Source organism: Dama dama, chromosome 18 (assembly GCF_033118175.1).
Source record: "Dama dama isolate Ldn47 chromosome 18, ASM3311817v1, whole genome shotgun sequence".
Classification (NCBI taxonomy): domain Eukaryota; kingdom Metazoa; phylum Chordata; class Mammalia; order Artiodactyla; family Cervidae; genus Dama; species Dama dama.
Genome location: NC_083698.1, coordinates 92,201,198 through 92,227,448, shown reverse-complemented (window position 1 = coordinate 92,227,448; position 26,251 = coordinate 92,201,198). Strand labels below are relative to the sequence as shown.

At 38.7% G+C, this 26,251-nt stretch overlaps 1 protein-coding gene across 1 annotated transcript in view; it reads left to right on the top strand.

Moving 5' to 3' along the window:
• CHCHD3 (coiled-coil-helix-coiled-coil-helix domain containing 3) overlaps window positions 1-26,251 on the top strand; it is a 286,824-nt gene that overhangs the window by 57,354 nt on the left and 203,219 nt on the right. The window contains exon 3 of the mRNA XM_061165830.1: window positions 4,695-4,776. Coding sequence (XP_061021813.1) covers window positions 4,695-4,776 — 82 coding nt within the window. The remainder of the gene's footprint in view (window positions 1-4,694; window positions 4,777-26,251) is intronic.

Below are 26,251 nucleotides of genomic sequence, written 5' to 3'. Positions count from 1 at the left end.
TTATTAAGATACATTTGCCATTGAGAAAAAAATTAAAGTGGTTTCTGAGAACATTTTATCAAGTCCATGGGTTACAAGTATGTGAAGAAAACATCCTTTTGTCTTAATACATTTAAAAAGGAAAGTGAGAAATGCATGTGAAAGCTTTGGAACCCTACTTATTGAGTCTGAACTAGTTTTGCAGATTTGCCTGGCAAATCTGATGTATATGGTTTGAAAATTTCTCATTTTTACTTTTTCTCATTTCACAAACTTTGCCAGTCCCCAAAGATCTGCTTGGAAACTCACTGTGCTAATAGGCAAAGTTGGCCTTTCCTGTGCTTCTGTTAAAGTAGTCCATCCTGAAACACTGACCTTTTGGTTTAATAACAGTTTTATTTGAGAAAATGTTTAGATCCTGAAGCTGAAAAGAGTGTTTTTAGAAAGGCCATTTTAAATAGTGGTCTCCAAATGGTATATCTGTTTTCCCTCATGCACTTTGGACCTATCTACCTAGAAGAAATGTATTGTTGCTTTCTGTATTCTATTGATTTAAAAACAAATAACATGAAACTTAGATTTGCTCAAAACCCATTACCACACCAGTTTATTTTCCTGCCTGGGCTTTGAATTGCTATTTTAGATTTTAAACTTTATGCTTGGTCATGTTTTATCTTTTGTTATTTTAAATTCTCCATTGTAGCTAAAGTAATTACTTTTTCAGCTGTGACCTTGGACTTGGGACCCAAAAGGTGTGTGTGTGTGTTTCTTTTCCAGGAATAGCTATGGCATTAAAGAGACAGCTGTGCTTTGACTGACCAGAAGTGATGGGAACTAGCGGGTCCCTTGGGCGTGTCTTCTTCAGTGGCTTCGAGAGCAGAGAGCATCCCTGTCCTTTGCATCTCTGATACTTCGTCCTCTCACCTTTTTTCCTCCACTTGTGGCCTACCTAGGTGATTGCACCACTTTCTCCGTCTATTTACCACCTCATCCCATGGCAGGTGACTTGGCAGGCATGAGAGGCAGGAGAGTGTAGAAAAGGAAGACAAGCCTTCTGCACTTCCTTTTCTGCAGTCTCTCTTGGCATGGCTGGCTTCCCAGCCCCCCACCTGGCCACCATTTGGAAATGGAGTCCTCATCGTTCTCTTTGAGGTTTATCACAGCATCGTGAAAAACTCACTGCTGATCTTGGCTTTTCCCCTGGTAGGAAGCCCCTATGTGAGAGGCATTCATGGTTGTTGTTCACCTGCTAAGTCATGTCTGACTCTTTGTGACCCCACGAACTGCAGCCTGCTAGGCTCCTCTGTCCTCCACTATCTCCCAGACTTAGCTCGAGTTCATGTCCGTTGAATCGGTGATGCTATTTCACCGTCTCAGGCTCTGCTACTCCCTTGTCATTTTGCTTTCAATCTTTCCCAGCATCAGGGTCTTTTCTAGTGAGTCAGTTCTTCACGTCAGGTAGCCACAGTATTGGAGCTTCAGCATCAGTCCTTCCAGTGAATATTCAGGGTTGATTTCCTTTAGGATTGACTGGTTTGATCTCCTTGCAGTCCAAGGGACTCTCTCAAGAGTCTTCTCCAGCACCGCAAGTCAAAACCATCACTTCTTTGGCGCTTAGCCTTCTTAAGATCGAACTCTCACACCCATCCATGACTACTGTGAGCACCATAGCTTTGACTGTACAGACATACAGTACACTGTGAGGACATGTTGGATCAGCTCCCTTAGAAGATTGATCTCACTGCTTCATGCTTAGACCTGGTATACCAAGGTCTTACCAAAGCCTCATTCTGTTGAGTGAAATTCAAATGAATTGTGATCAAGAATTTGATTGAATTTTGCCTGAGAAAAATTTTGCTGTGATAATTTGATTATCCTGGCAGATCTGTGTGATTTTGCACATAGTCTGACTGTGCATTGACCCAAACTGATATACTACACTTTAGAGTATAGTTTCATCGGGTAGTACTAACTGGGTTAAATATGTGTCTCAATTTTTGCTACTAATAGAGCTACCAGCTGTGAACAACTGGAAAAACTGTGTCACATTGTTTTGCTTGGTGACAAGAAGGCAAGGAAGCCGTGAAAACCATCACCTTGTGGCGGGCATAGCCTGGAACTTCACAGCCAGCTGATACCTGTGTAACCTACCTGGTCTTATTTTTGGATGAGGAAATCAAAACTCAGCTAGGTTAGCTGATTGACCTAAAAGCCTAACTGATAAAAAGACAAAGTCTATCCAGACTCCTTGAGGAGCCATTACTGTCTGTAATTTCTCTGCTGGGTTTTGTATTGTTTAAACTTTTAGTGCTGGAAAAGAAAAAAAAAAATCTTAACGATTTGCCTGAATCAAACAATTCCTTTTTTAGTTTTTTAAAAGGTTTTTGTTTAGGGTGACTTTTTCAAAGCAGAGACTTGTCTCACGCTTTAGACTACCAAGAAGAAGAATGGCAAACAGCAGAATAGTGTGTGTGTATATATACATGTCTATATATATACGTATATATATTCAGTTCTAATGGAGAATATCTGTTTGAGAGCAACTTCTTGAGAAAACTGTCCAGAGAGGCTAGTAACTTTCCCAGGGTCCCCCAGGTTGCTGATGGGCAAACTGGGATCAAACCTTAGCTAGTCCTTACATCTTTCTCTGGTTCCTTGGCCATCATTCTTTTTATATTGTATTCTTTTTTCAGCTTTATTGAGAGACATTTAACATATTTTACTATTCAGTCACTAAAGTGTATAGTTCAGTAATTTTTAGTATTTTCAGATTGTGCAACCATCTTACAGTCTAGTTTAGAACATGTTCAATACCCCCAAAGAAATCCTATACCCTTAGCTGTCACTCTCCATTTCCCCACTTCCCTGCCCCAGACCTACTTCCTGCGTCTGCAGGTTTGCCTTTTCTAGACATTTCATATCAATGGACATGTGCAATATGTGACCTTTTGTGTCTGACTTCTTTCACTTAGCATTTTTTCAAGATTTATTCATGTAGCATGTATTAGTACTTCATAACTATTTATGATTGAATAATATCACACTGAATGGATATACTACATTTGTTTATCCATCAGTTGATGAGCATTTAGATTGTCTTCACTTTTGAGATATTATGAATAATGCTGCCATAAATATTCATCTACAAGTTTTTGTGTAGACATGTTTTCAGTTCTCTTGGTTATATATGGTATCTAACAGTGGAATTGCTGGGTAATATGGTAACTGTGTAGCTTTTTGAGAAGCTGCCAAACTTTTTGTACTGACTGCATCATTTTACATTCCCACTAGCAGTGTATTAATGTGCAGGTTTCAATTTCTTCACATTCTCACTAACCCTTGTTGATTGTCTTTTTGATTATGTTTGAATTGGTAAATCATTGTGGCTTTGGTTTGCATTTCCCTAATGATGAATACTGTTGAGTGATTTTTCATGCAATTATTGGCCATTTGTGTATCTTCTTTAGAGAAATACCTGTTTATGTCCTTTGCCCATTTTTAATTATGTTGCCATTTTATTGTTCAATTCTGTTGTAAGTGTTTTTATATTCTGGATACAAGCACCTCAACAGCTATATGATTTGCCAGTATTTTTCCTCATTCTGTGGGTTGTTTTTTCACCTTCTTGATGATGTCCTTTGATGTTGCTATTTTCTGATAGTCTACAATTAAGAGAAAACATCCTTAAAACCTTTCATATATCTTCTTTTCTTGCTGTTACCCAGTGTCAGCTAAATTTTTTGCATATTTCCTGAGGCAAGGTTGTTATAATGTCAAGATTATCAAATAAAATGTCTCAAAGAGCAGAGACAGTACTGTCTAGTTTCCCCTCTAATAGGCTCAACAAGTTGAAATGCTGGGTAAGGTCCTGTGTGTACTGCTAGAGTTTAAATGTTTCTGGTGCTTTCTTGCTCATAATTTTGGGTAGTGGGTTTTGGGTAGTGAAGAGGAAATAGTCCTTGCTTATTTCTTAGGGAGGGCTCTTAAAGAGCATATAAAATTTGTCAATTTATTTGCTGTCATAGTTGTAAGACTCATAAAACATATTATACAAAATCTTCTAATTGGAAAGACCAGCTGTTTCAAGTCAAGTCACCAGGTACTTAGAGAGCTCCAGCTGTGATCTCAGCATTGTTCTGTGTCTCTCTCTCTTCAGTTGTTGGAACTTGAATTTGAAGGACATGTTTTCCAAAAATATGGTTTTAACATTTTCATGAGTCAGTAAATTCCCTTTTATAAATCATGAAAAAATGAATGTAACCACAAATGTCTTTATTTCTCTAATAAGTGATTTTAAAAAATGTTCAGTTATCAAAGTGGGAATGTTTTGATGTCATTTTCCTCTCTGAATCCCTTCCTTACAACCTCTCCTCCTCCTCTATGCAGTTGTCAGACTTCAGTGGTAGGACATCATTTTAAAGAATTTGCACTTAATGGCTCAGTCCCCACTGGGCAGTAAGCAGCTCCTTGAGTTTATTATAACTTTTGGCAGGTGTGGAGATTTCTAGGTCACCAGAGAACTCTTGATTAAATTACTCCTGAAGTGCACTAATTGGTCTTTTCCACAGTGCTTAGGTGGTTCCAAGGAGATACTGACCAGCTGGCAGAACTTTGCCTATTAAGATCTAGTCTCAATTTTGTCTTCCTGAGTATTCTCATGCTTTTGTTTAAAGAAGTCACTTATTTTATCTTTTTCCCCTCTTTGTTGATTTTAGTTTCTGATGAAGAATTGAAAAGAAGAGTGGCTGAGGAACTGGCTTTGGAACAGGCCAAGAAAGACTCTGAAAATCAGAAACGGTGAGTTTCATGGTGTTTGAGACAGATTTTGGTGGACCTGTCATAATTATGAAATGCTTTTGGAGAGGAGTGATTATAATGAGACTCATCATTGATGTCTAGCTCAACTTTAGAATGTGCTGAACATAAATGGATGTGGCTCTTTTTGGTTTTGGATTGTGCTTGTAAAAGCCCTAGGTTATCCCTTTTCCAGACTCAGTTGTAAGTCACCATTTTATCTCTTGTATTGTTCTCAGTTGCTTGAATAAGTGAGCCCTGGTTTTTCAGTATGTGAGAAATAGTTCTTAAGGATTCTTCTGGCATTTCTCAAGCTAGATTCTTTTAATGAATGTGTTTTTGATAGAAAATTACATTATCTACTGCGTATTGCCAGTATCTGATGGATCATTGAAAAAGCACGAGAGTTCCAGAAAAACCTACTTCTGCTTTATTGACTACTCCAAAGCCTTTGACTGTGTGGATCACAACAAACTGTGGGAAATTATTCAAGAGATGGGGGTACCAGACCTCCTTCCTTGCCTCCTGAGAAATCTGTGTGCAGGTCAAGAAACAACATTTAGGACCAGACATGGAACAACAGACTGGTTCCAAATCGGGGAAGGAGTACATCAGAGCCATATATTGTCACCCTGTTTGTTTAACTTATATGCAGAGCATATCATGCGAAATGCTAGACTGGATGAAGGACAAACTGGAATCAAGATTGCTGGGAGAAATATCAATAACCTCAGATATGCAGATGACACCACCCTTGTGGCAGAAAGCAAAGAACTAAAGAGCCTCTTAATGAAAGTGAAAGAGGAGAGTGAAAAAGCTGGCTGAAAACTCAGCATTCAACAAACGAAGATCATGGCATTCAGTCCCATCACTTCATGGAAAATAGATGGGGAAACAATGGAAACAGTGTCAGACTTTATTTTTTTGGGCTCCAAAATCACTGGAGATGGTGACTGCAGCCGTGAAATTAAAAGACACTTGCTTCTTGGAAGAAAAGCTATGACCAATCTAGACAGCATATTAAAAAGCAGAGACATTACTTTGTCAACAAAGGTTTGTCTAGTCAAAGCTATGGTTTTTCCAGTAATCATGTATGCATGTGAGAGTTGGACCATAAAGAAAGCTGAGTGCAGAAGAACTGATGCTTTTGAACTGTGGTGTTGGAGAAGACTCTTGAGAGTCCCTTGGACTGCAAGGAAATCCAACCAGTCCATCCTAAAGGAAATCAGTCCTGAATATTCATTGAAAGGACTGATGTTGAAGCTGAAACTCCAATACTTGGGTCACCTGATGCAAAGAGCTGACTCATTTGAAAAGACTCTGATGCTGGGAAGGATAGAAGACGAGAGGAGAAGGAGATGACAGAGGATGAGTTGGTTGAATGGTCACCCACTTGATGGACATGAGTTTCAGCAAGCTCCAGGAGTTGGTGATGGACAGGGAGACCTGGTGTGCTGCAGTCCATGGGGTCTCGAAGAGTCAGACACAACTAAATGACTGAACTGAACTATGGGTATTAAGGTTAACAGTATTGTAGTTAATAATGAATGTCATAGATAGTACCCATGTTAATAAATAGTATTAATTAGTAATCAGTTCAGTTCAACATACTCACTTATAAATTCAAAGACTTTACAGATGTGTGAGGTTGAAAAAACAAAATCCTCCATAATTTCATTCTGTTGAAATAACCACATTTCATTCCTCTAGACTTTCTTCTGTGTACATACTTCTATGTTATTGTCGTCTTTAGTACTACTTCTACTAGCGGTAGCAGCTAAAAGAGTTCTTTAAAGTTTTTATAATAAAGAACTGGAAGCAATCCAAGTGCCCATCATGGGAGACTAGATGAATGAATTATGGCACATACCCACAATGGAATATTAGATACTCAAGTAGATCTTGCATTCTGAGCCAAAAAGGTGTTGAAAAGCTATAAACTGAACACAATATTTGAAGCAACGTAGATAGTTTTCTGTGGGTAAAGCAGCGCCATGGACTGTAGCCAGACTCCTCTGTCCATAGGATTTCTCCAGGCAGGAATACTGGAGTGGGTTGCCATTTCCTTTCTCCAGGGGATCTTCGCAACCCAGGGATAAATCTGCATCTCTTGCATTGGCTGTGGATTCTTTACCTCTGAGCCACCAGGGAAGCCCTGGGGTAAAAGTTGTACTTTTTAAAGAGTTAAAGTATAGTTGCTTATTCATAAAAATATGTGATTACATTTTAATACACAGTAGTCAATTGCTTCCCTTCTGTGCTATTTCTGAAATTTGCATGTGGCACAAAGCATTATTATTATATGATCATGTGAATATCTTCCACATGCACAATGACTACCACCAGTAGATGGTTTGTGAGATTTTGTGTGTGTGTGTGTGTGTGTGTGTGTGTATGTGTGTGTGTGTTTTAGACTGTTTCACTAGTTTGCTTGAAGAGAGCTAAATGTAAAGAATCTTTGAATTGGTAAATCTAGTCTTCATTGGCTATAGGGGGTGGTGGTTTAGTCACTAAGTTGTGTCTGATTCTTGCGACCTCATGGACTGTAGCCTGCCAGGCTCCTCTGTCCATGGGATTCTCTAGGCAAGAATACTGGAGTGGGTTGCCATTGCCTTCTCCAGGGAATCTTCCCAACCCAGGAATCACACCGGGTCTCCTGCATTGGAGGCAGATTCTTTACTGACTGAGCTACAAGGGAAGCCCTATAAGACCTTCAGCATATAATTTAACCTCATTGGCCCTTAAATATTTCATATCTAAAGTGAGGAGTTTATGAAATATTTTGTAATATTTCTTCTCTTTTGATGGAGTGCTTGGTACGCTAGGTCCAATTTGCCTGAAATGTCTGGAACAGGATGTGAGTTTTAGTTTATACCACCATTTTCTCAGGAAATAGCGAAGACTCACTGGCTTAGGCTTTTAAAAATCAAGATGTAATTAGTACTGCTAAAAGGGTGTACACATATTTCAATAGTTTCCTATGCAGCACTTTTTAATTATTTAATTGGGGTTCGGTTGATGGAGTATATAATTAGACAGTGAAGTTTTTCAGACCATTTTCTTTAAGAAGCAGAGAAAATCAGCATATTTTGGTAGAATTCCTTGTCTTTGAAATTTTGTTATTTTTAATTGAATTTTATTTTAATAAGTTTTTGGGTTAGACCTTCATATTTACTTTGCTTACATTTTTCATATAGAAGTTTTTTGTCTTCTTTTCTTCTGCCATGGTACCGGCTGTTATTACAATTCTAACTGTGGTGGTTTTTTTCCCGCCTCTGTTAACTTAGCTCCCATCTGCTCTCCCTGTTCTGTGAAAGGTAAAGGGCAGATGAGGTGGATAAAAGGTGCCAGTGAGAGCCGGTTTCATCTCTCTTGTGGACTAGGGTTGGCAGCTTAGCTGTAACCTGGGACAAATGACTATTGATAAAGAATTTATTTTCTGTCACTTTTAAGGAGAGTAGAGGGTGGTACAGCATTTTTTTTCCCCCTCTCTCTTTTAACAAAATGTTTTGTTTGAAATCTTCTTCATGAAAACTTCCAGCTGTCAAATCTTGGCAAAAAGTGTGTGTTTATCTGTATAATAGTTCTTATAAGAGTCAATAGCTATTATTTTCTTTCTTTTATCAACCAGAGAAGAAACTTCAGAAAAAGCATTAAGAAGGTTTTCAGTGTCATCTTTTAAAAGCAACTTTTTCGAGAAGCACAGAACTTATAAATTATTGTAACTGTTGCCTTAATTGAATGAAGTCTTGAGAATGGTTCCTTGTGCCTTTGGATTGTCACTTGCACATCCTTGGCTTACCATGTCTTCTGTTTTCACCCCAAATGCATGCATAACTATAGTTTCTGAGCGCTTAAGTCTGGGACAGTCTGGGACATAGACACAATCCAACATATGCAGAAAGGACTTTGGAAATTATTTCCATTGTGATCTTTTTCTTTGTAGGATATTAATCATCTTTAGCTTTTTTATTATGGACAGTTTAAAGCACCTTCAAAAACAGAAGAGTACAGTGAGTCCCCATGACACTGTTTCAACAATTCTTGTTTCATCTGTATCCTCTTCACTCTACCTATGTGGTGAGTGGTATGGAGAAGCACTAATATTTTTAATAAGTTGGTGAATTTCGTGGCAGGGAACTACTCTGAAATATCTTCTGTCAGCCTAGTGTCATTTCAGTTAGGTTTTTTATTTTGGTTGAAAGACTGGAACTTAACTCTGGCCAACTTGGGAAGCAAGGACATTTTTAGAAGCATATTAAATAGTTCAAAAGAATCAAAAGGAAAACTAGAGAACCACTAGGTAGGGAAGAACTGGGTACTACTTAAAGCTTTACACAGTGGGGAAGAAGTAATTCCCCTGGATGATGGTTCCATGATAAAGGGGAAAGGATGGTGTGTGGCTGAATTTCATTGAGTGGAAGATGCTGTTAATTTTTAAGAAGCATTGTATTTGGTGTACCCCTAAGAAAAAAATAGTTGCAGATAATAGCATAGTAGTTTCTCTCTTAGACTTTTCTTATTGAAAGAGCTCATTACGGTTGACTTTGAGTTTTTAAAAAGCTATCACTTGTGTGTTCATAAAAGGAAAATGTAAGGAAAATAAATAGGTTAAGGCAGTGTTGTCAACTAGGGGAGATTTTGGTTTCCAGGGGATATGTGGAAATGTCTGAAGATGTTTTTGTCTGTCACAGCTAGTTAGGTCTTACTGGCATCTAGTGGGTAGAGGCCAGGGATGCTGCTAAACATTCTGTAATGCACAGGCTACTCCCCCAAAACTCACAAAAACACACAAGAATTATCTGGCCCAGAATGTCAGTAGTGCTGAGTGAGAAACCCAAGGTTAAGTAAGGGATTCTCAAAACTTGTTCACTTTGGTCTAATTCTTCTAAATCGCTCTGTGGCTCGGGGTCTTGATGTCTGTATTTTTCCACACAGTGTCATATTCTGTGCCATCAGAACCTTGACGACGACAACAGCCTCCTGCTGTTGTTCCTGGGATTTTTCCAGGCTGCTGAAAACCAGTTTTTGCAAATTTTGATGCTTCTGCGCAAGCTATGACAACTGCTCAGGACGACTGGCAGAATGCAAGTGTGAGGTGCTTCCAGGCATGTGGAGACTGGACAGATGGGATCCTAGAGCTGTATTTCATCAGGACCGTCTGCAAACACTCTAGACCCTAACCTCTGTTAGGTTGGAAATGATTTCTTGAGTGTCAGCCTCATCTCCTACCTAATGCAGAAACCCTTTCACAGCATCTCTGACTGGTCATGCCACACACATTTAGAACTCATTGAGAATCATTTACACTGAAGGTATTTTACTAGGAGATTTAAAATGTACGGGAGTCCTTAAAGTTTCCAGTTCCTTACTTTTAATTTATTTAGAGAATTGTATTTTAAAAAGGTTTAGTTTTGGCTGTGCTGGTTTTCCTTGCTGTGCTGGGTCTAGTTGAGGTGACCAGGGCCACTCTCCGGTTGCAGTGCACGGGCTTCTCATCGCAGTGACTTCTCCCGTGGCGCACGGGCTCTGGGGCACTTGGACTTCAGTCACTGGCACGTGGGCTCAGTAGTGGCAGCTCCTCGGCTCTGGAGCACAGGCTCAATAGTTGTGGTGCACAGGCTTAGTTAGCCCGAGGCATGTGGGAACGTCCCCAGCCAGGGATCAAGCTGGTGTTGCCTGCATTGCAAAGCAGATTATTAACCACTGGACCACCAGAAAAGCCCTGTTTATTTTTAAATTGAAGACTAGTTGATTTATATTAATTTATGCTATACAGCAAAGTGATTCAGTTACATACGTATATATACACATTCTTTTTTATATTTGTTTCCATTTTGGTTTATCACAGGGTATTGAATATAGTTCCCTGTGCTGTACAGTCAGACCTTGTTTATCTTAAGTCTCCACTTCTTTAATAGGAAGATACAGCCTAATTAAAAGTTGCTTTCGAGGAAAAGGTTTCTACTAGGGTCACAGTGATGACACAGCTGATTATGAGCACGCTGTATATGTTTTATTCTCATTTGTAAAGCACATTTACATGTGGAATCTCAATTCATCTTAGATCTGATTCTGTTTTATGAGAATGTTGAGTGATTTGATGCCCTCCAGAATCACTGACATAAATTTAGTGCACACACTAAAATCACTGGGTCTAATCTGGAATCATGGTTTTGCTTGTGAAAACACCTAATGGATGGAATAGTTGCTTGGTGTATTGGGAGTCAAGAGCAAATTAAGTGCCCATGTCAGCAGCTTGTTCTTCTGTGATACTCTATGTATTTTGGATTATAGCTGACCATATTGTGTTGCAGCTAGAGCAGGCCAATATAGCAAGGATTCAGTGTGCTACAGTTTGAGTATAGACTTTTAAAATGTGATTTACTTCTCTGCTTTGCCCTACCTCCAAAAGTCAGTCTCTGACAGCAAGAAGAATGTGACTGCTTCTGACCTCTGACCTTTGGTATTTGAATTTCACCTCTGTACCTATGAAGATAAGTAAAAGTTGCCTTCATTTTAATAACCTTTTTCAAGAAATCAAGAAGAAAGGGACTAGCTACTTGATGTAACTAGCTGTATATCCACCATTTTTAGATGGATGTTAGTTGAGATTTTACCCCAGTTTTAATTACTTGAGAAATTAAATGCCATTTTCCAGTCATCAACACATACTACACAGCTGTTATTATGAAATTACATACCTCCAACCTGCAAGTAATCTCTAGGTATATAGTAATTAAAAAGTAAAGCAACTTTCAGGGAGTAAATTCTGTTGATTGCTAATATTTATCAATGGCTTTTATCATAAAAATATGGTTTTTAAGGGACCTGAAAAGATGAGTTAGCAGTCACAGGCAGTGAATCTCACTTCTGATTTATAGGTATTTGCTAAGAAAGTGATTACAGTTTGTACACTGTTGTGATGTGAACAGATTTCCCAGTGTCTGGCTCCAGTAGGGGCAGTGGACAGTTGGTTGGCTTTATCTGCAAACTGTTTCTTTATGTGCTCTGACATTTATGAGATCCTTCTATAATATAAAAATCCCAGTATATTAGATTAATTTTTTTATTAACCTCATTAAAGCTTTTTTTTTTTAATGTATGTTGTGTTGCTTTTCTATTCCACTCTGCTTAAATATAAAGACCTAGCTCACTCTGAATGAAATAGATCACATCCTAGCCACCCAGTACTTTTCACTGGGGGATGACTGAAAGTGCTGTGTAAGTACTAGGTATTTGAAATCTTTAGCCATCTGCTACTTTTATCTTTATTTTTTCCCAAGTGTCACTTTTCTATTTTTAATAGAGACAACTGCTTTCTATAACCAACAATTACAGAAGGTTGGATTATCCAGTCTATGTTTTATTCACATCTCTTTATGTCTTTTTCCAAATACAGTTTTCTTTCCTATTGATGTTATGCTGTTGTAGACTCCTCCTCTGAATTCTGTTTGAGAATCTGTTTTTTTACATGTAGGAATATTAAACCTGGAAAACCAGAATCAATCAAGCATGCCCCAGAAATCTGTAACCTTTTTTTTTTTTTATTGGATGTAATAGCAGCCGTGATATTCAACCACTTCTTGTTCAGATGTTTCTTTTGACAGTAATTGCAGTGTTTTCTCTCATGAAGCAAGTGTTTGAAGTAATTTGTGCCAGAGTGGGTTTCTGCATTTGGAAATTTCTAGGAACTGGTTTTTGAGTGTCCTGTAGTCGTAGTAGTTCTTTCTGAAGTTTCCCCGTTACCCAGAACAGTCTTAGGAGAGTAGGGGTGGTAATGTACTCTGTAAAACATTTATTATTCTTTACATAAACTATTAATGTTTCTTGTCAGTTTACTACCGATTTATGAAAACAGATAACTCAAGTGGACATCTGTAAAGTTTTCAATCAGCAGGGGAAGCCGGTCTTGGGCCGCCTGCCCCACAGCCCTGCACTCTGTTGCTGAGGTGATAGATTTATATTGCCTTTGGTCGTTGCTCATGCTCAGCGGTTCAGTCATGTCTGACCCTGTGACTCTGTTCTGCGGCCCGCCAGGCTCCTCTGTCCATGGGGTTTCCTAGGCAGGAACACTGGAGTGGGTCTGCCATTTCCTATTTCAGGGGATCTTCGCGGATTAGGGATTAGACCCACGTCTCCTGCACTGGCAGGCAGATTCTTTACCACTGAGCCCCCAGGAGAGCCTCCCATTGCCTCTCACCACCCTGTAAATGTTTATTCAGAGGACACCTGAGAGAACTCCGATACAAAGCTGGTCCTGGTGCCATCTGGTTATAGCTAGCACTAGGGGTTTAGAGCTTTCTGTCAGCCGTCTCCCCACTCCTTCCCCCTTCCCAGAGACCTGGGCATCAGAGGGCTTAGAGAAACTTGTGGTGAGGATAATATTCTCTCAGATTGGGACATGTCTTGTGTGAGGAGTAAACTTTTCTCTTTCAAACAGCATTTGTTGGTAGACTCAGTTCAGTTTCCGTTTCAGAAGGTGAGTGGGCAGGCCTGATGTCCACTTCCTTGAGTCCAGAAGTCCGTACTTATGGACAGTGGCCCACGTAGGCTGGGCCTTACCCCTCCGAACCTGCAGTCCCTAGCCGTCTGGGGAACCATCTGCTGAGCCTGCTGGTGATGAATGCCCTGTTAGGAAGGATGGGACCAGGATGAGAGGCAGGTCTGGCGGCTCCCTCTGCAACCGGGGAGAAATACACAGGCTTCTCCCCTTCCTCTTCTGACCTCAACAGCTTTGCCAGTGGAGCCTTGAGCTGAGGAGTGCAGGCAACATAGTTACAGTTCAGATGTCAGTTTTATCTCAACATTATCATATTTCTAACTATTGGCACATTCATGTTTAAGTAATCCCCCCCGTCCCCTTTTCCTAGTTGGAGAAAACTGTTAAAAAAGAGTATCTCATCTTAAGTTTCTGATATATATATATATATTTTTTGAGAGAACCCATATTCTTTTGCATCCCATTCTTATCCAGAGCAGTTGTCATTTGTCTTTGATGAAAACATTCCTCACAGTTTATAGATGACATACATATAGAATACACACTTTGGGGTCACATTATGTTATGAAAACCATTCCAGAGTACAGGACCCATATGTCCAACTAAAATGAAAAAAAAAAAAATTAAAGCAGTAGATGTTGGATTCTTGTATTTCCTGAGCACTTTATATATTTTAACTCACTGCATCCTCACAACATCTCTGTTATCGCTTCTTTATAAGTTGAGGAGAGTGAAAGATAAAGAAGAAATTTACCCAAGGTCATATCTAGTAAGGGTGAGCCTGGGATTTGAACCCAAGTCTCCGTCAAGTTCATGCACTGCACCATCCCGCAGCACTGCGCTGCTGTGTGCACAGGGAATGCTCCTTTTAAAATTTTTCATTTGCAGTTGTGGGAAGAGGTAACAAACATTTACTTGAGCTTTCACCTCTAAACCGTTAGTAAATAAAAGATCTCTTGAAAGTGACCTCGGTTGTGTGCTTCTGGTTATTAGATCTGTGCAGCCGCTCTGGATGGTATTTTTAAAACCTCTTTTATCTTAGTAACAAAATCTTTTGAGAGTTTGTGTTTCAAGTTAATATTCTCTAATCACGTAGGCTATAACTCACTGTTAAATGCTGGTCTGTGTCCACCTTTTCAGTGATTCGAATTTCTTGTTTGCTTAAGATTGGAACACAAGCAAGGGTGAGCTGTCTGGAAGCAGACGGTGGTCTGCCTCGTGAACTTTGGAGGTGAGGGCTGCTTCCGGTCAGTGAGGCACGCAAGTGTCCAGTAGTCAGTGCTCCTCAGAGTTCTCTGGAGCAATCAGGCCCTCCCCCTGTGCAGGAAGCAATAAAGAGGCACAGTGCTTTCTTTAATAGATGGTCATGAAGTATTAGAAAGCATTTTGCATTTCTACTTCTCAATTCATCTTTAGCCTTTTTTTTTTTTTTTAAAGAGGCTTTGCCTCATTCTCTTACTGATACTTTGTTTTCCATTGTGTTGCTTGACATGATGGGTTTTGGTTTGTAGTATTTGTTAACTATTTATTTGCTTTTTGTGTGATAGAGTATTTTGAGAAGTCATCACATTTTTTCAAACTTACATGTTTTTAAATCAATGAAAAAAAATCTAGCTGTTAGGACAGTGCAACTTTGGAACTCAAGTATGGAATTCCTCCACTGAATAATGTACAGCTACACAGGGGCATTTTATTAGTTACTTACCATTTGCAGTTGCTTCCTTACACATACACTGGGTAATTCCTCTAGGCGGAAACCATTTCACTTGGAAATTTTCTCAAGTTATTCCATTAAAATGATTTTAGTGTGATTTTTGGCATCAAGAATAAGGTATAAAAGTAGACTTTAGCCATTTAAGTGTTTCAATTAATGATTTAAATTTGAATTTCTTCACAACTTCTTAGAATGAATCTCTTAAATTCTTTATTTCCTAGTACCATTCTGATAATGATTATGGGAGTAACACAAAAATCCATTAAAAATTCATAGATTACAGTTTCGCTTTCCAGGTTGATAGATTAAAACCAAACCAAATCAAAGCAAAACCAAAAAAAGTCACTTGAGACCACTAATTTAATATGGGAAATGTCTATTAGTCTAAAAACTATTACCCAACAGTTTCTGTAGTTTTTATTATTGCTACAGAATGTGGTAGGTTTGACTTAGGAAGGTCACTCATTCCTCAAACTACTAAATACGTGGATAATGTTGATTTATTTAAAATAATTACAAAGAAATATATATCAAAGAAATTCAGAAAACATACATGCATCAAAAGTTAGTCATGTTTACCCCGTTCTCCATTACTCTGCTCTTCCCCCCTCCCCAGAATTCACACATTATACCCTAAGGGAAATATATTCTTATATAATTTGCTTTTTTTTAAACCAGATGAGATTGCAGTAGTAATGTTGTTGGACTTGTTTTTTTTTCCACCACCCCATCATGTCCTCTTCATATATGTAACATAATGAGATCTTGAATAGACTTAAAAATCTGATGATATGCACCACTTAAGAAGACTTTTACCTGAGAAGTAATACTAACAGCAGTAACATTTAATAATAAGTAGTAGTATTAGCTAACAGTTTTTGTACACTTCCTTTGTTCCCGGCACTGGTCTGAGCACTTTGCACGTAATGATCATTTAATCCTCACAAGATCCCTGTGTGGCCGTTTCCATTCTGCTGGTACCCTCACTTCATAGGTGAGGCGGCTGCTTCTACTGACATAACCCAGAAAGCAGAGGAGTTGGGACGTGAACCTTAGCACTCCGGAACCTGAAACCACTCTCATCATCCCTCTGCTTGGTTACATCTCACAGGCCAACTTGTTTTCTGGTCCAACAGGGATGCTTCCTATTACATATTAGTCTGAACACTCTGAGGCTTTTTTGATGTGGTTTACTGAAGATGTGTGTTTCTCAGGTTTTAGTACAGTCAGTTTTGCCTTGATTGTGGAGCTCATTAAATAAAGAATTTAGTTATGAAAAGAATTCACAAGGGACTTTCAAAGTTTTTTTTTTTAATTCACATGATGATATTTTGAAATAAAACTGTCAAAATACTGTCAAATAGTGGGTGAAAGTTAATATTTCTGTGGATTTTGCCATAAAGTGTTGGAAATTGTATATTTCTTTATGAAAATACCTGTCAGTTGTACAATTTGGTTTCTATAGACTTAGAGAAAAGGAGTCCAAGCCATTGTCCAAGTGCGTTTCTGTAACTTAGCTTGTCTGTGCAGCTCCGGTAGGTTTGGCTTAGAAAACACTTCCATCAAACTACTGAAAACTTGGACGTTAGTCTGACAGACCGAGAGTACTGTCAGAAATTTGGTTACTTATTATTCTGTCTCCTTCCTTCTTGCCTTCATGTCTCTGCTTTTAAAGTATACTGCAGATTCATTCCTCTCACCATTTCCATGCCTACTTAGTCTAAGCCATAGGTTCTCAACTGAGGGGCATTTTGCCCCCTCCTCCCAACCCCACCTCCATGGGCCATTTGGCCACATCTGGAGATCTTTAAGGTTGTCACCACTGGGAGGAGCTGTTGGTATCTATCTCATGGGTAGTGTCCAGGGATGGTATTAAACATCTTGCAACGCAGGACAGTCCCCCACAATGAAGAATGGTTTGGTCCACATGTCAGTAGTGCTTGGTTGAGAAGCCCTGGACTGTCATTATCACTTCTCACTTGAGCTGTTACAAAGTCTCGGTACCAGGACCCAGTCCTGTCCCCCAGATCCTCCTCTCCAGAAAGCAGTGCTCATGTGCTTTAAAAGATGCATTCTTAACCACAGCAGTTTATTTGCTCAAAATCCTTTTTAATGGCTTTTCTTTAGATTTAGCAGAAAATCCAGATCTTCCCCCTGATCTTCTGGTCCTCCTCTGCCCTTTCTATTTATACCCTCGGGCCTCATCTCTTACCACCTCCCCACTGAACATTTTAGCTATAGCAGTTGCCACACCTGTTTGTTCTTGTGTTCGCCTCTTTCCCTAGAATGCTTGTGTTTTGCATGGCTGACTCCCTCTCACTATTTAGGGCTCTTCTCCAATAACCCCACAGAAGGGCTTTCACTGCCTGCTTTCTGCAGTCATCGTCTCTTCCTGTCCTCACTCTAGCTGTCCTTTTCTCTGCCTTGTTTCTTCAGAGCACTCTATCTGTTTACTGTCTCTCTCCTCCACTGTGAGGGCAAAACTCATTGTCATATAGTAAGTGTCAACAAGAAAGCATCACTAAATTACAGCAGTGCTTTATGGTTGTGGTGAACAGATTAAAATGGGATAGACTCTGTTCAAAAGGGAAAAAGAGGCAGGAGCATCATCACAGGGCTACAGCCAGCCACCACTGAATGACTGCCTCCTATTTACCAGGCGCTGTTTTGGTACAGGTGTATTACATTCACTTGGAACTCACCAGCAGCCTTCTGAGGTTCGCCTTACATTTTAGGCAGTGGCCTTTAAGGTGATGCCCCTCACATTCCCCCTGGACCCCACGATGAGTGACCCGTCTCCTCCACACCGGACTGGAAAGACTCAGTTGTGTAGCTGTGCTGTCTATGGGTTTATTTTACAATCAGGACACCGCTAGGAGAGGCTAAATCCCTTGCCCAAGGCTGTGTTACTGACAGAAGCCAGCCTCAGAATTTAAGCCCAGTTCTCTATTACTCTAAGCCCAAGCCTCTTTGCCAACACTTTTCCAGGTTTTCTTGGTTCTTAGGGGACATCTTCAGTTCACATCTCCTGTTCTAGCAGGCTGAGATGGTGTCCATTTTTTGAGACTGGGACTGCATTTTTAACTCCGGTGGAGACAATTTCTTTGGTTTCCAGTGACTCAGGCAAAAGTAACCTGTTTTTCTATCTTGTCCTGGGACAGGGAGCAATTTCTTTGGCTTCTGATGACTTGGGGCAAAAATAATTACTTTTCTCTCTTGTCCTGAGACATGTCCTCAATGAACATGAATTTGAGCAAACTCCAGGAGATAGTGAAGGACAGGGAAGCTTGGAGTGCTGTAGTCCATGGGGTCACAAAGAGTCAGACATGACTTAGCGATCAAACAACGACAAACTGAGACAGTTGCTTAGTATTGTCTAAAAGTAAAAAAAATCAAAAGCAAAAACAAAAAACTGACGTTATGAGAATACAATCTAGGCTTTCGACTGTTTTTATTGGCAACCAAAAACATGCATCCAGATTTCTGAGGCTGACCCAGAACATGATTTATCTGTCTTTGAGCCTTGAAGTTTGGGACAGAAGTTGGGAAGCTTGTGGCTCGTCTCTCATGCCCCTCAAGCTCCAGGAACCCTGTTGATGACAGCTGGTTTTCCCTTGCACGTTTGGTGCTTTAAGTTCAAGGGGAACCAGGAGTCACATGGATTTGTATATTGAAAATTTGCATCCATTTCGTGGTATGATGAGAGTTTTTGACTGAAACCGGAACTGAACTGCTTTCCTTGGCTTTCCCGCCTCCCAGGAATCCATGCTTGCTCGGGGCAACCGGGGGAGGTAGAAGCCCAGGGTGGCCTGTGATGGCAGATTATTCTGAGTTGCAGCATTCCTATTATGTTTTGTGAGTTGAATATTGCTTTGTGCTTCATGCTTTCTTGTATCTATCCCTCCCACTCCCTTCAAAAAAAAATTTTTTTTTTTGGTGAGTTTTTTTTTTTCTTCTTCATTTTCTATCAGCTTGTCATAGGATGACACACACTCGGCAAACTCAGCCTCAGACAGCGTTTCACAGACAAGAACAACACCTTCACCAGTCAGGAAACAAAGTGAGAGAAAAATGAAGAACAATATTAGAAAAGAACCCTTTGGGAAGCTGCACAAAAATGTTATATTAAAATCGATCCCAGGGCTTGACCTTTTGTGGTAGTGTATATTTTAAAGCCTTCTATTGATTCTCTTTTAATAACATGTTTATTCTAGTTTACTGACAGAAGCCTAGGGAGAATACAAAAAGAAAAGAGCAAATTCTTTATTATGATGGTCATTTAAATTTGTCCTGGGCGTTTTTATGTCTGACTAGTGTTATCTTTTTATGTATTTAACATATATCATTCTTTCTCAGTATGAGACTGAGAGATATTATGAAGGTGGGAATGTGATTTTTTAATTTACTTTTATTGAAAATGTGCTCAGTCTGCTGTTACACATGTGTGCCCTTCCACCCTCCGAATTAGAATTTGTTGCTTTTCTGATGTGTGTTGAAGACAGAAGAGTCTTCATTTTGATTTTTTTTTTTTTTTTCTAATCCTGAAAGCCATCAGTAATCTAAACAACCACGTCTGGGAACGTTTGGTGACAGTTCTGCACATAAAAACAGTTGTGTTTTACTGTGTAACTAATGGCAAAATGTTGAAGAACAGGAAAATCTCCGTACCCGACCCTTTTGATCACTCAGTTTTGTCATTTCAAATTCAGAAATATTCATCGCTTTGCATGATGGGGGGCTCTTTGTACTTCACATAGGAAGTCAGTTCTCTTAAGAGTGTCGTCCAGTCATGAATGATGGCACTGTCCCCTCATCCCTTCCAGTTTTCATCCATTAGGGGAAAAAAAAAAAAGAGAATTCATTTTCTTACCCCATCAGATGATTTTTTCCCAACATACAGATTTCAGAGGTACCCAGAGCAGCAGGCAGGACTTGAAAGATACACCTGGAAAGGTTATTCTGTAAATGGCAAATTGAGTGAGATTCTGCCTGTAGAACATCAAGTTAATAGGCTTGGGGAGAAATGGGATGCTTGGATCTAATTCACGGCTCTAATATAATAGTCCTGTTGTTTATGGGACATCTGATATCACATGTTGAGAAGCCAGACAGCAATTCCAGGAAGGCTGTAATGAATTAGAGGACATTTTGAAAGGGCAAGTAAATTAATCAAGAAGCTAAAGGAAGATTGGGAGATATGGATTGTAGCATTGCAGGGAGCGGGCTCCGCAGAGGGTACAGCTCGAGGTCCCTAAGGGCGTCCAGAGTTACTGCTTCTCGGCCTTGGAGTCTTTTAAGTGCTGCAGGGTCTGGTGCTGGCAGCCTCGGGACAGCCACCTTCTTGAGGTCCCTCAGGCACTTCATGAGGGGAATTGTTTCTGAGCATGGACGCTGCCTCGACTACTTATATAATCTGTCTCTGCTTTTTTCTCGTACCTTGTCCCACAGTTGATTTTTTATTGTAGCCTGGCCTGCTTTTCTGTGTTCTGACATTACCTCACCCACAGTATCTTCCTAGGACCTAAGAATATCTATGGATAAAAGCAAAAGTCACAAGGCACATGATAGTAATAAGTATTTCTTCTAATTACAAAGATAAATACACTATATAGAAAATTAGAGATTTGCAACTAAACAAAGCGAAAATGGCCACAGTCACTAATTCACACACAACTGTTGTAAATGTTTTGGTATACAGGCGTACATAGGAAGGGGGAGAATAACAGAAGTGGTGTCATACTATCCCTATTTTTTGAGCTGCTTTGTTTTTATCATTAAGATGTATCATGGATATATTCTGTCAATAGGTAATTTCATGGTAGTTCACTGTAAGACATTGAGGCTTCCAAATAAATGGTTCAGAATGGCTCACTATCATGAACACACTGCTTTGAATATACCTGTTATTAAATTTACACATACCCAGTATTATTTCCTTGGGGTAAATTTTTACCAAGTGGAATTACTAGGTCAAAGGTTGTACAGAATATTATTGTTGTCAAATTACTTTCAAGAAATTGTGCAAGTGAGCTCACTACCAATATGAGTCTCTGCTTTTGTCTTCTTGTTCCAGATATTGGGACTATAATAATAAAACAGGTGATAGTTTTGCATTATGCCCACATGACCATGCCTTGTCATATCTGTTTATTCAGCTAGTATTTTCATTAATTTTAGTAGTGGTTAGTGGGATAGAGTGTCTAGTCTTTTTGTTCCTGATGGATTGCCAAGAGAGTTCAGGCACCTAGTAAATACTTGTCAGATCATTTTGGATTATTGTTAAGGCACCATCTAAGGTGCTAGGGTACCTTCCAAGGTACTAGGCGTTAGGGCTTAACATATGAATTTGGGAGGGACTGATTTAATCCATAACAGGTTGACTAGACTGATTGATAGATACATGTATGTGAGTTGATGGGTATGGTGGTGGTCTTCCTCAGTAGGAAATAAATTCTCCTATTAATTTTTTGAAGTGTCTTCTAGGTCCAAAATTCTGAGTGGTGATTTTGTAATGAAAACCATTTTCCTCAGGATTTTTTCAGTGATTGTGGCTTGAAGTAGAAAAACGTTAAGGCTGGGATTTAATTGATTTCTGAAAATAATGTCATATGTCTCTATCAATCTGTTTTTAGCTAAGTAGGTATGTTTGTAGTAATAAAACAAATAGGCCAAAGAGTAGCCTCTTAAAAGTGGCAGATAACTTGGGGCAGCATCTTGAGTTGAAGCACTGAGCCTCCACAGGTGTAAAACAGAAGACTGTCTACATTTGAACTTGACAACTAACTATCAATTATAGTGGCTTCTCATGGCAAGGAAGGCAGTGAAACTGGTCTTTACAGCCACTAGACTCTGACCAAACGATGTCCCCTCCGTTGTTAAATTTTTGAGCTATATGAGTGTTTAACTAGCTTTGTGTGTCTCACACGGATAAAAATAAAAACTGCATGGTGTTATATGCTGTTCTTAATTTTGCTTTTTAAAAATAATGCTTAATTTTTTGTTTCCATTGAAATGACCCAAACTCAGAGAGGTTAATTTACCATTTGAAGCCCTTCTATTTTTTTTTTTTTTTTTTTTTGAAGCCAGCAGTTCTCTATTTTAGGAGCATGTTTGCTAATTCTGTACTCCTTTAGCCCTGTAGATGTAGAAATTTTAAGAATTGGCAATAATGAGAGTTTCAGGTTTTAACAGTCTTTTGTAAATCTTGTTGCATATTGTCTTTGAAACATTTATCTTACTTGAGAATCTGCTTTCTGAGGATTATCTTAGTTAATTTGAAAACAAGATCCTTAATGCTTTTAGGATTAATTTTTTTCAAAAGCTTTCTGAATTGGTCTCATTGGTTACTTATTTTTTTCACCCCTTTCTCAGACATGTATATACTGTAGCTTGTAGAAATACGAATGTGTGTTTTATTTTTCAGTGACTTAGCCATTTCATTTCATCCTGGAAACCATTATGAAACTTAGAACAGTGTCACTCATTTTCATTTTTATTCTTGTGCAATCACTATTTAAATGAATGTAAGTTAATATCATTGCAACATTTACTGCCAGTGTGATTGTATTGTGTATGAAGAGTTCAGGAGATGTCATTATTATGTGACATGTAATGGAAGAGCAGTTTTAATGAGGGTTCTATAGATAGTTGAAAATAAAAAAAATATAATTGTGTCCCTATTTAAATAGTACTCCCATTCTGAGTTAATTCTATTAAAACAAGCTAAAAATGATTTAGAAATTATTGTAGCGTCTAGTAGTCTTATATGAGTGGTCTTTGTTTTGATAGTGCTCACCTTCATCCAGGTTATCTCTATACAAAGTATGTTTTTTGTGAACTGTTATATATACTATGAGTGAAATTATTCTGATAGCAGGAAAGCGTAATTATCATGGATTTCTACCATTATACTAATTACAAATCGACCTAAATTATGAGGGGAAAAAAGTAAGGACCAAGCATTGTCTTTGGATAGAGATCTGATCTGAGTGCCGGCTTTCCCGCACAGCAGTGAGCTGTGATCCCGAGTAGGTGACTCACCCTTTCACACCTAGTCTTCTTGTGATATTGGGTTAGTAGGAATACTTACCTGATGAGCTTGTTTTTAAATGAAGAGGAAATAAGACAGCGTATATAGAATGCCTGGCACACATTAAACTTTCAATAGAAAATGCTTATTCTTACAGAGGACTCCTTTCTGTCTTTGAACTGAAGAGCTGCAGAGCATGATGTGTGGTCTCAGAGGTCAGACTACTTGGCTTTAATTCCAGCTTTACAGGTTACTAGTTTGGAGGCCACATAGTAATGGCTTAACTTCTTCAAGGGTCAGTTTACTCATCTGTTAGATGGAGGACAGTAATGACACCTACCATGGGTTATCGTCAGGGTTATTTTGAGGATGAAATGGGATATTCTGTGTAAACTTCTTAGCATAGCCCAGTGACTTACACAGAATCATAGCAAATGCTCTGTAAATGTGATTGTCTATCTGATCCATCCATCACATACATTTCAGGGAATTATTCTCTAGTTGTATAGCGTTTTCTTCAAATGCCCTTTCTTTTTCTTTTTTTTTCTCTTTAAATTACTTTATTCAAGAAGGTGGGGAGGACAGACGGTGGGGGGCACTGAGCTGAGCCCTGAGTCCCTCAAATGCCCTTTCTTATTTCTTCTTGCCTTTATTCTTACTAAGAAGTATAGAAAATGTTTATGTTGGTGAAAATACAGGAAAGATAAGCTAAAGGAGGCTATATGAATTTATTCTCTTTTGCATGAGCCATTGATTATCTTTTTTCAAGAGTGTGCCCAGGAATGGGGCTTCCTCTGTGGCTCAGTGGGTTAAGAATCTGCCTGCAATGCAGGAGACACAGGAGGCGCAGTTTTGATCCCTGGGTTGGGAAGATCCCCTGGATAAGGAAATTGCAGCCCGCTCCAGTGTTCTTGCCTGGAGAATCCCATGGACTGAGGAGCCTGTCAGACTATAGTCCAAAGGGTCGCAAAGAGTTGGGTATGACTGAGCAACTGCACACGCATGCATGTACGCCCGAAGTGATAAGTGGGAGAAATGAGAACTATTTTATTCTTCTCAGAGCAACAAGTGATTTAAAAAAGTCAATGTAGCTTTTAGTTTGAAAAATATTCTTTCGGGTAATATGATTTCTAAAATTGATGATTTTCCTTATGTATTGATGCCTTACACTTTTTTTTTTGTTTGCTCGGAAAATTGTTTTCAAGGGCTGGGAGATATAAAGTCCATGGGTCTCCATTGTTGGAATGTTGCAGTGTTAACGTGTGGCGGAAAAGGATGCAGTTGTCTATAGTTTTTTAAAGATATCCTGAGAAGAGAGCCAGTTGATTAGCTGTAGCCACTTCTGCTAATGTGTCAATAGTTAAAACCCTGAAATGAAGACAGTCAGGGGCATTGCACATGAAATATATATGTACCAAGAAAGTAAATAGCATACAAGGGTTGGATAGAGATCTTAGAAATCAGTAGTGAGGCGGTAGCTTGCCATGAGCTGAGAACTGATAAGAGTTTTCTTTTATTTATTATTTATTTATTATTTGTTGCTTTGAAATTTAGGAAGAAAAATACCTAACTTATGCCTTGATAGGCCTTTTGAAACTTTTTGTAGCCCTGTACAGTTAAGCACTTGAAGTGTGGTTGGTCCAAATTGTCAGCTGCTCTAAATATAAAATGTCCACCAGATTTCAAAGACTCAGTATGAAAAAAATATGAAATATCTCTTTAATAATTTGTATTGATTACACATGGCAGTGATAATATTTTGGATATATTGGGCTAAATCAGATGAATTTTTAAAATGAGTTTGACCTGGTTCTTTTTATTTTTTTTATGTGACTTTTAGAAAATTTAAAACTGCATTTTTAGTTTGCATTCTCATAGTCAGTGCTGCTCTAACATGTTTTATTTAAATGTAGTTTACGTAAAATGTTAATATCACAAGGGAAAAAAGCTAAACCCAGTACCCCATCTCACTCCCCAGTGGTAACCATTATTAACAGTTTCTTGTGTATTCTTCCTATCATTTTCCTAAGGATTCTGTTCTGCCCTTAAATACATTGTAAACTAGAGAATAATTGTAAAAGCTGATGCATCGATAACTTAATATTTTTTTTGGATTGGAGTATGTAAAAATTGCCAAGTGAATACCTGCTTTTTTATCTCAGTTATTAACACTTGACAAAAGTCTAATTACTCAACCTATGCGCCCTTAAAGAGACACCATCTTACCTGCAGGAGCATCAGGACTGATGCTTAGGAGAAATTAATTAATTTTCTTTGAATTGTAGCATCAATTCTTTTAAATGGTTTAAACAGAAAAAAATGGACTCTGTGGCAGTGGTGGTAATTAAGATCTTACAGTGAACTAAGACTATGTATCATTGGCAAGTTTTTCAAGTTTTCTACAGTACACATTTGAAAACAGTTTTACTTCTTTTTGAAATAATTTTTGATATAGTTCCAGATCTGGTAAAAATGGAATAAAGTGAACTTAGTAGTATTATTTAGATGTTATGACATAAAGGAAGGGATGTTACTATGGTTGATGGTAGAATCACTGATTTTTTTTTTTTTTGACATAACGCTTTGTACTCTGAGCACATAATACATACTCAATAGATACTTTAATTAACGATAAGAACATGTTATATCAAATTGGTTAATACAGCATTGAAGTATCACTGATACTTTTTTTCCCCCAAATAAAGATACCTTATAAACTATCGAAATAAGACATTACATGGAAGTTTAGGATGAGAAACTATTTCAGCCATATATTTGTGTTGATTCTTCTATTATTTTGTGCTTATTTTCCTCCTTTATTGTAGAAACTAAAGGAGGCCACATAGAAATTTCTGTTGCTTGTTCTTTGTGTTCCCACCACCGTGGCGATCATGTCAGTGAAGGCCTTTCCCAAACCATTGCAGGTGCTTGGTAAATGCTACCCAGGTTTTTCTTTGTTTACTCGCATTACTATGAATGCTTTTCGTTTGACTTAGTGCTTACCAATATCATTTAATTTGATTCTGTAACAGTTGTGTGACAGAGGGTGTGACTGTGCCCATCTTCCTGTGAGAAAACCGGCAGATTAGAGAGGTTATATTGAGAAATCAGTATGTGGCAGAGTCGATTCTTAACCTCCTGATTAGTGACTTGGCTGTTGTGAACTGTGTATGCCGATGAATGTGGGATATTAAGCATTATTTACATCCTTTGACTGGGGTTTTGTAACAGT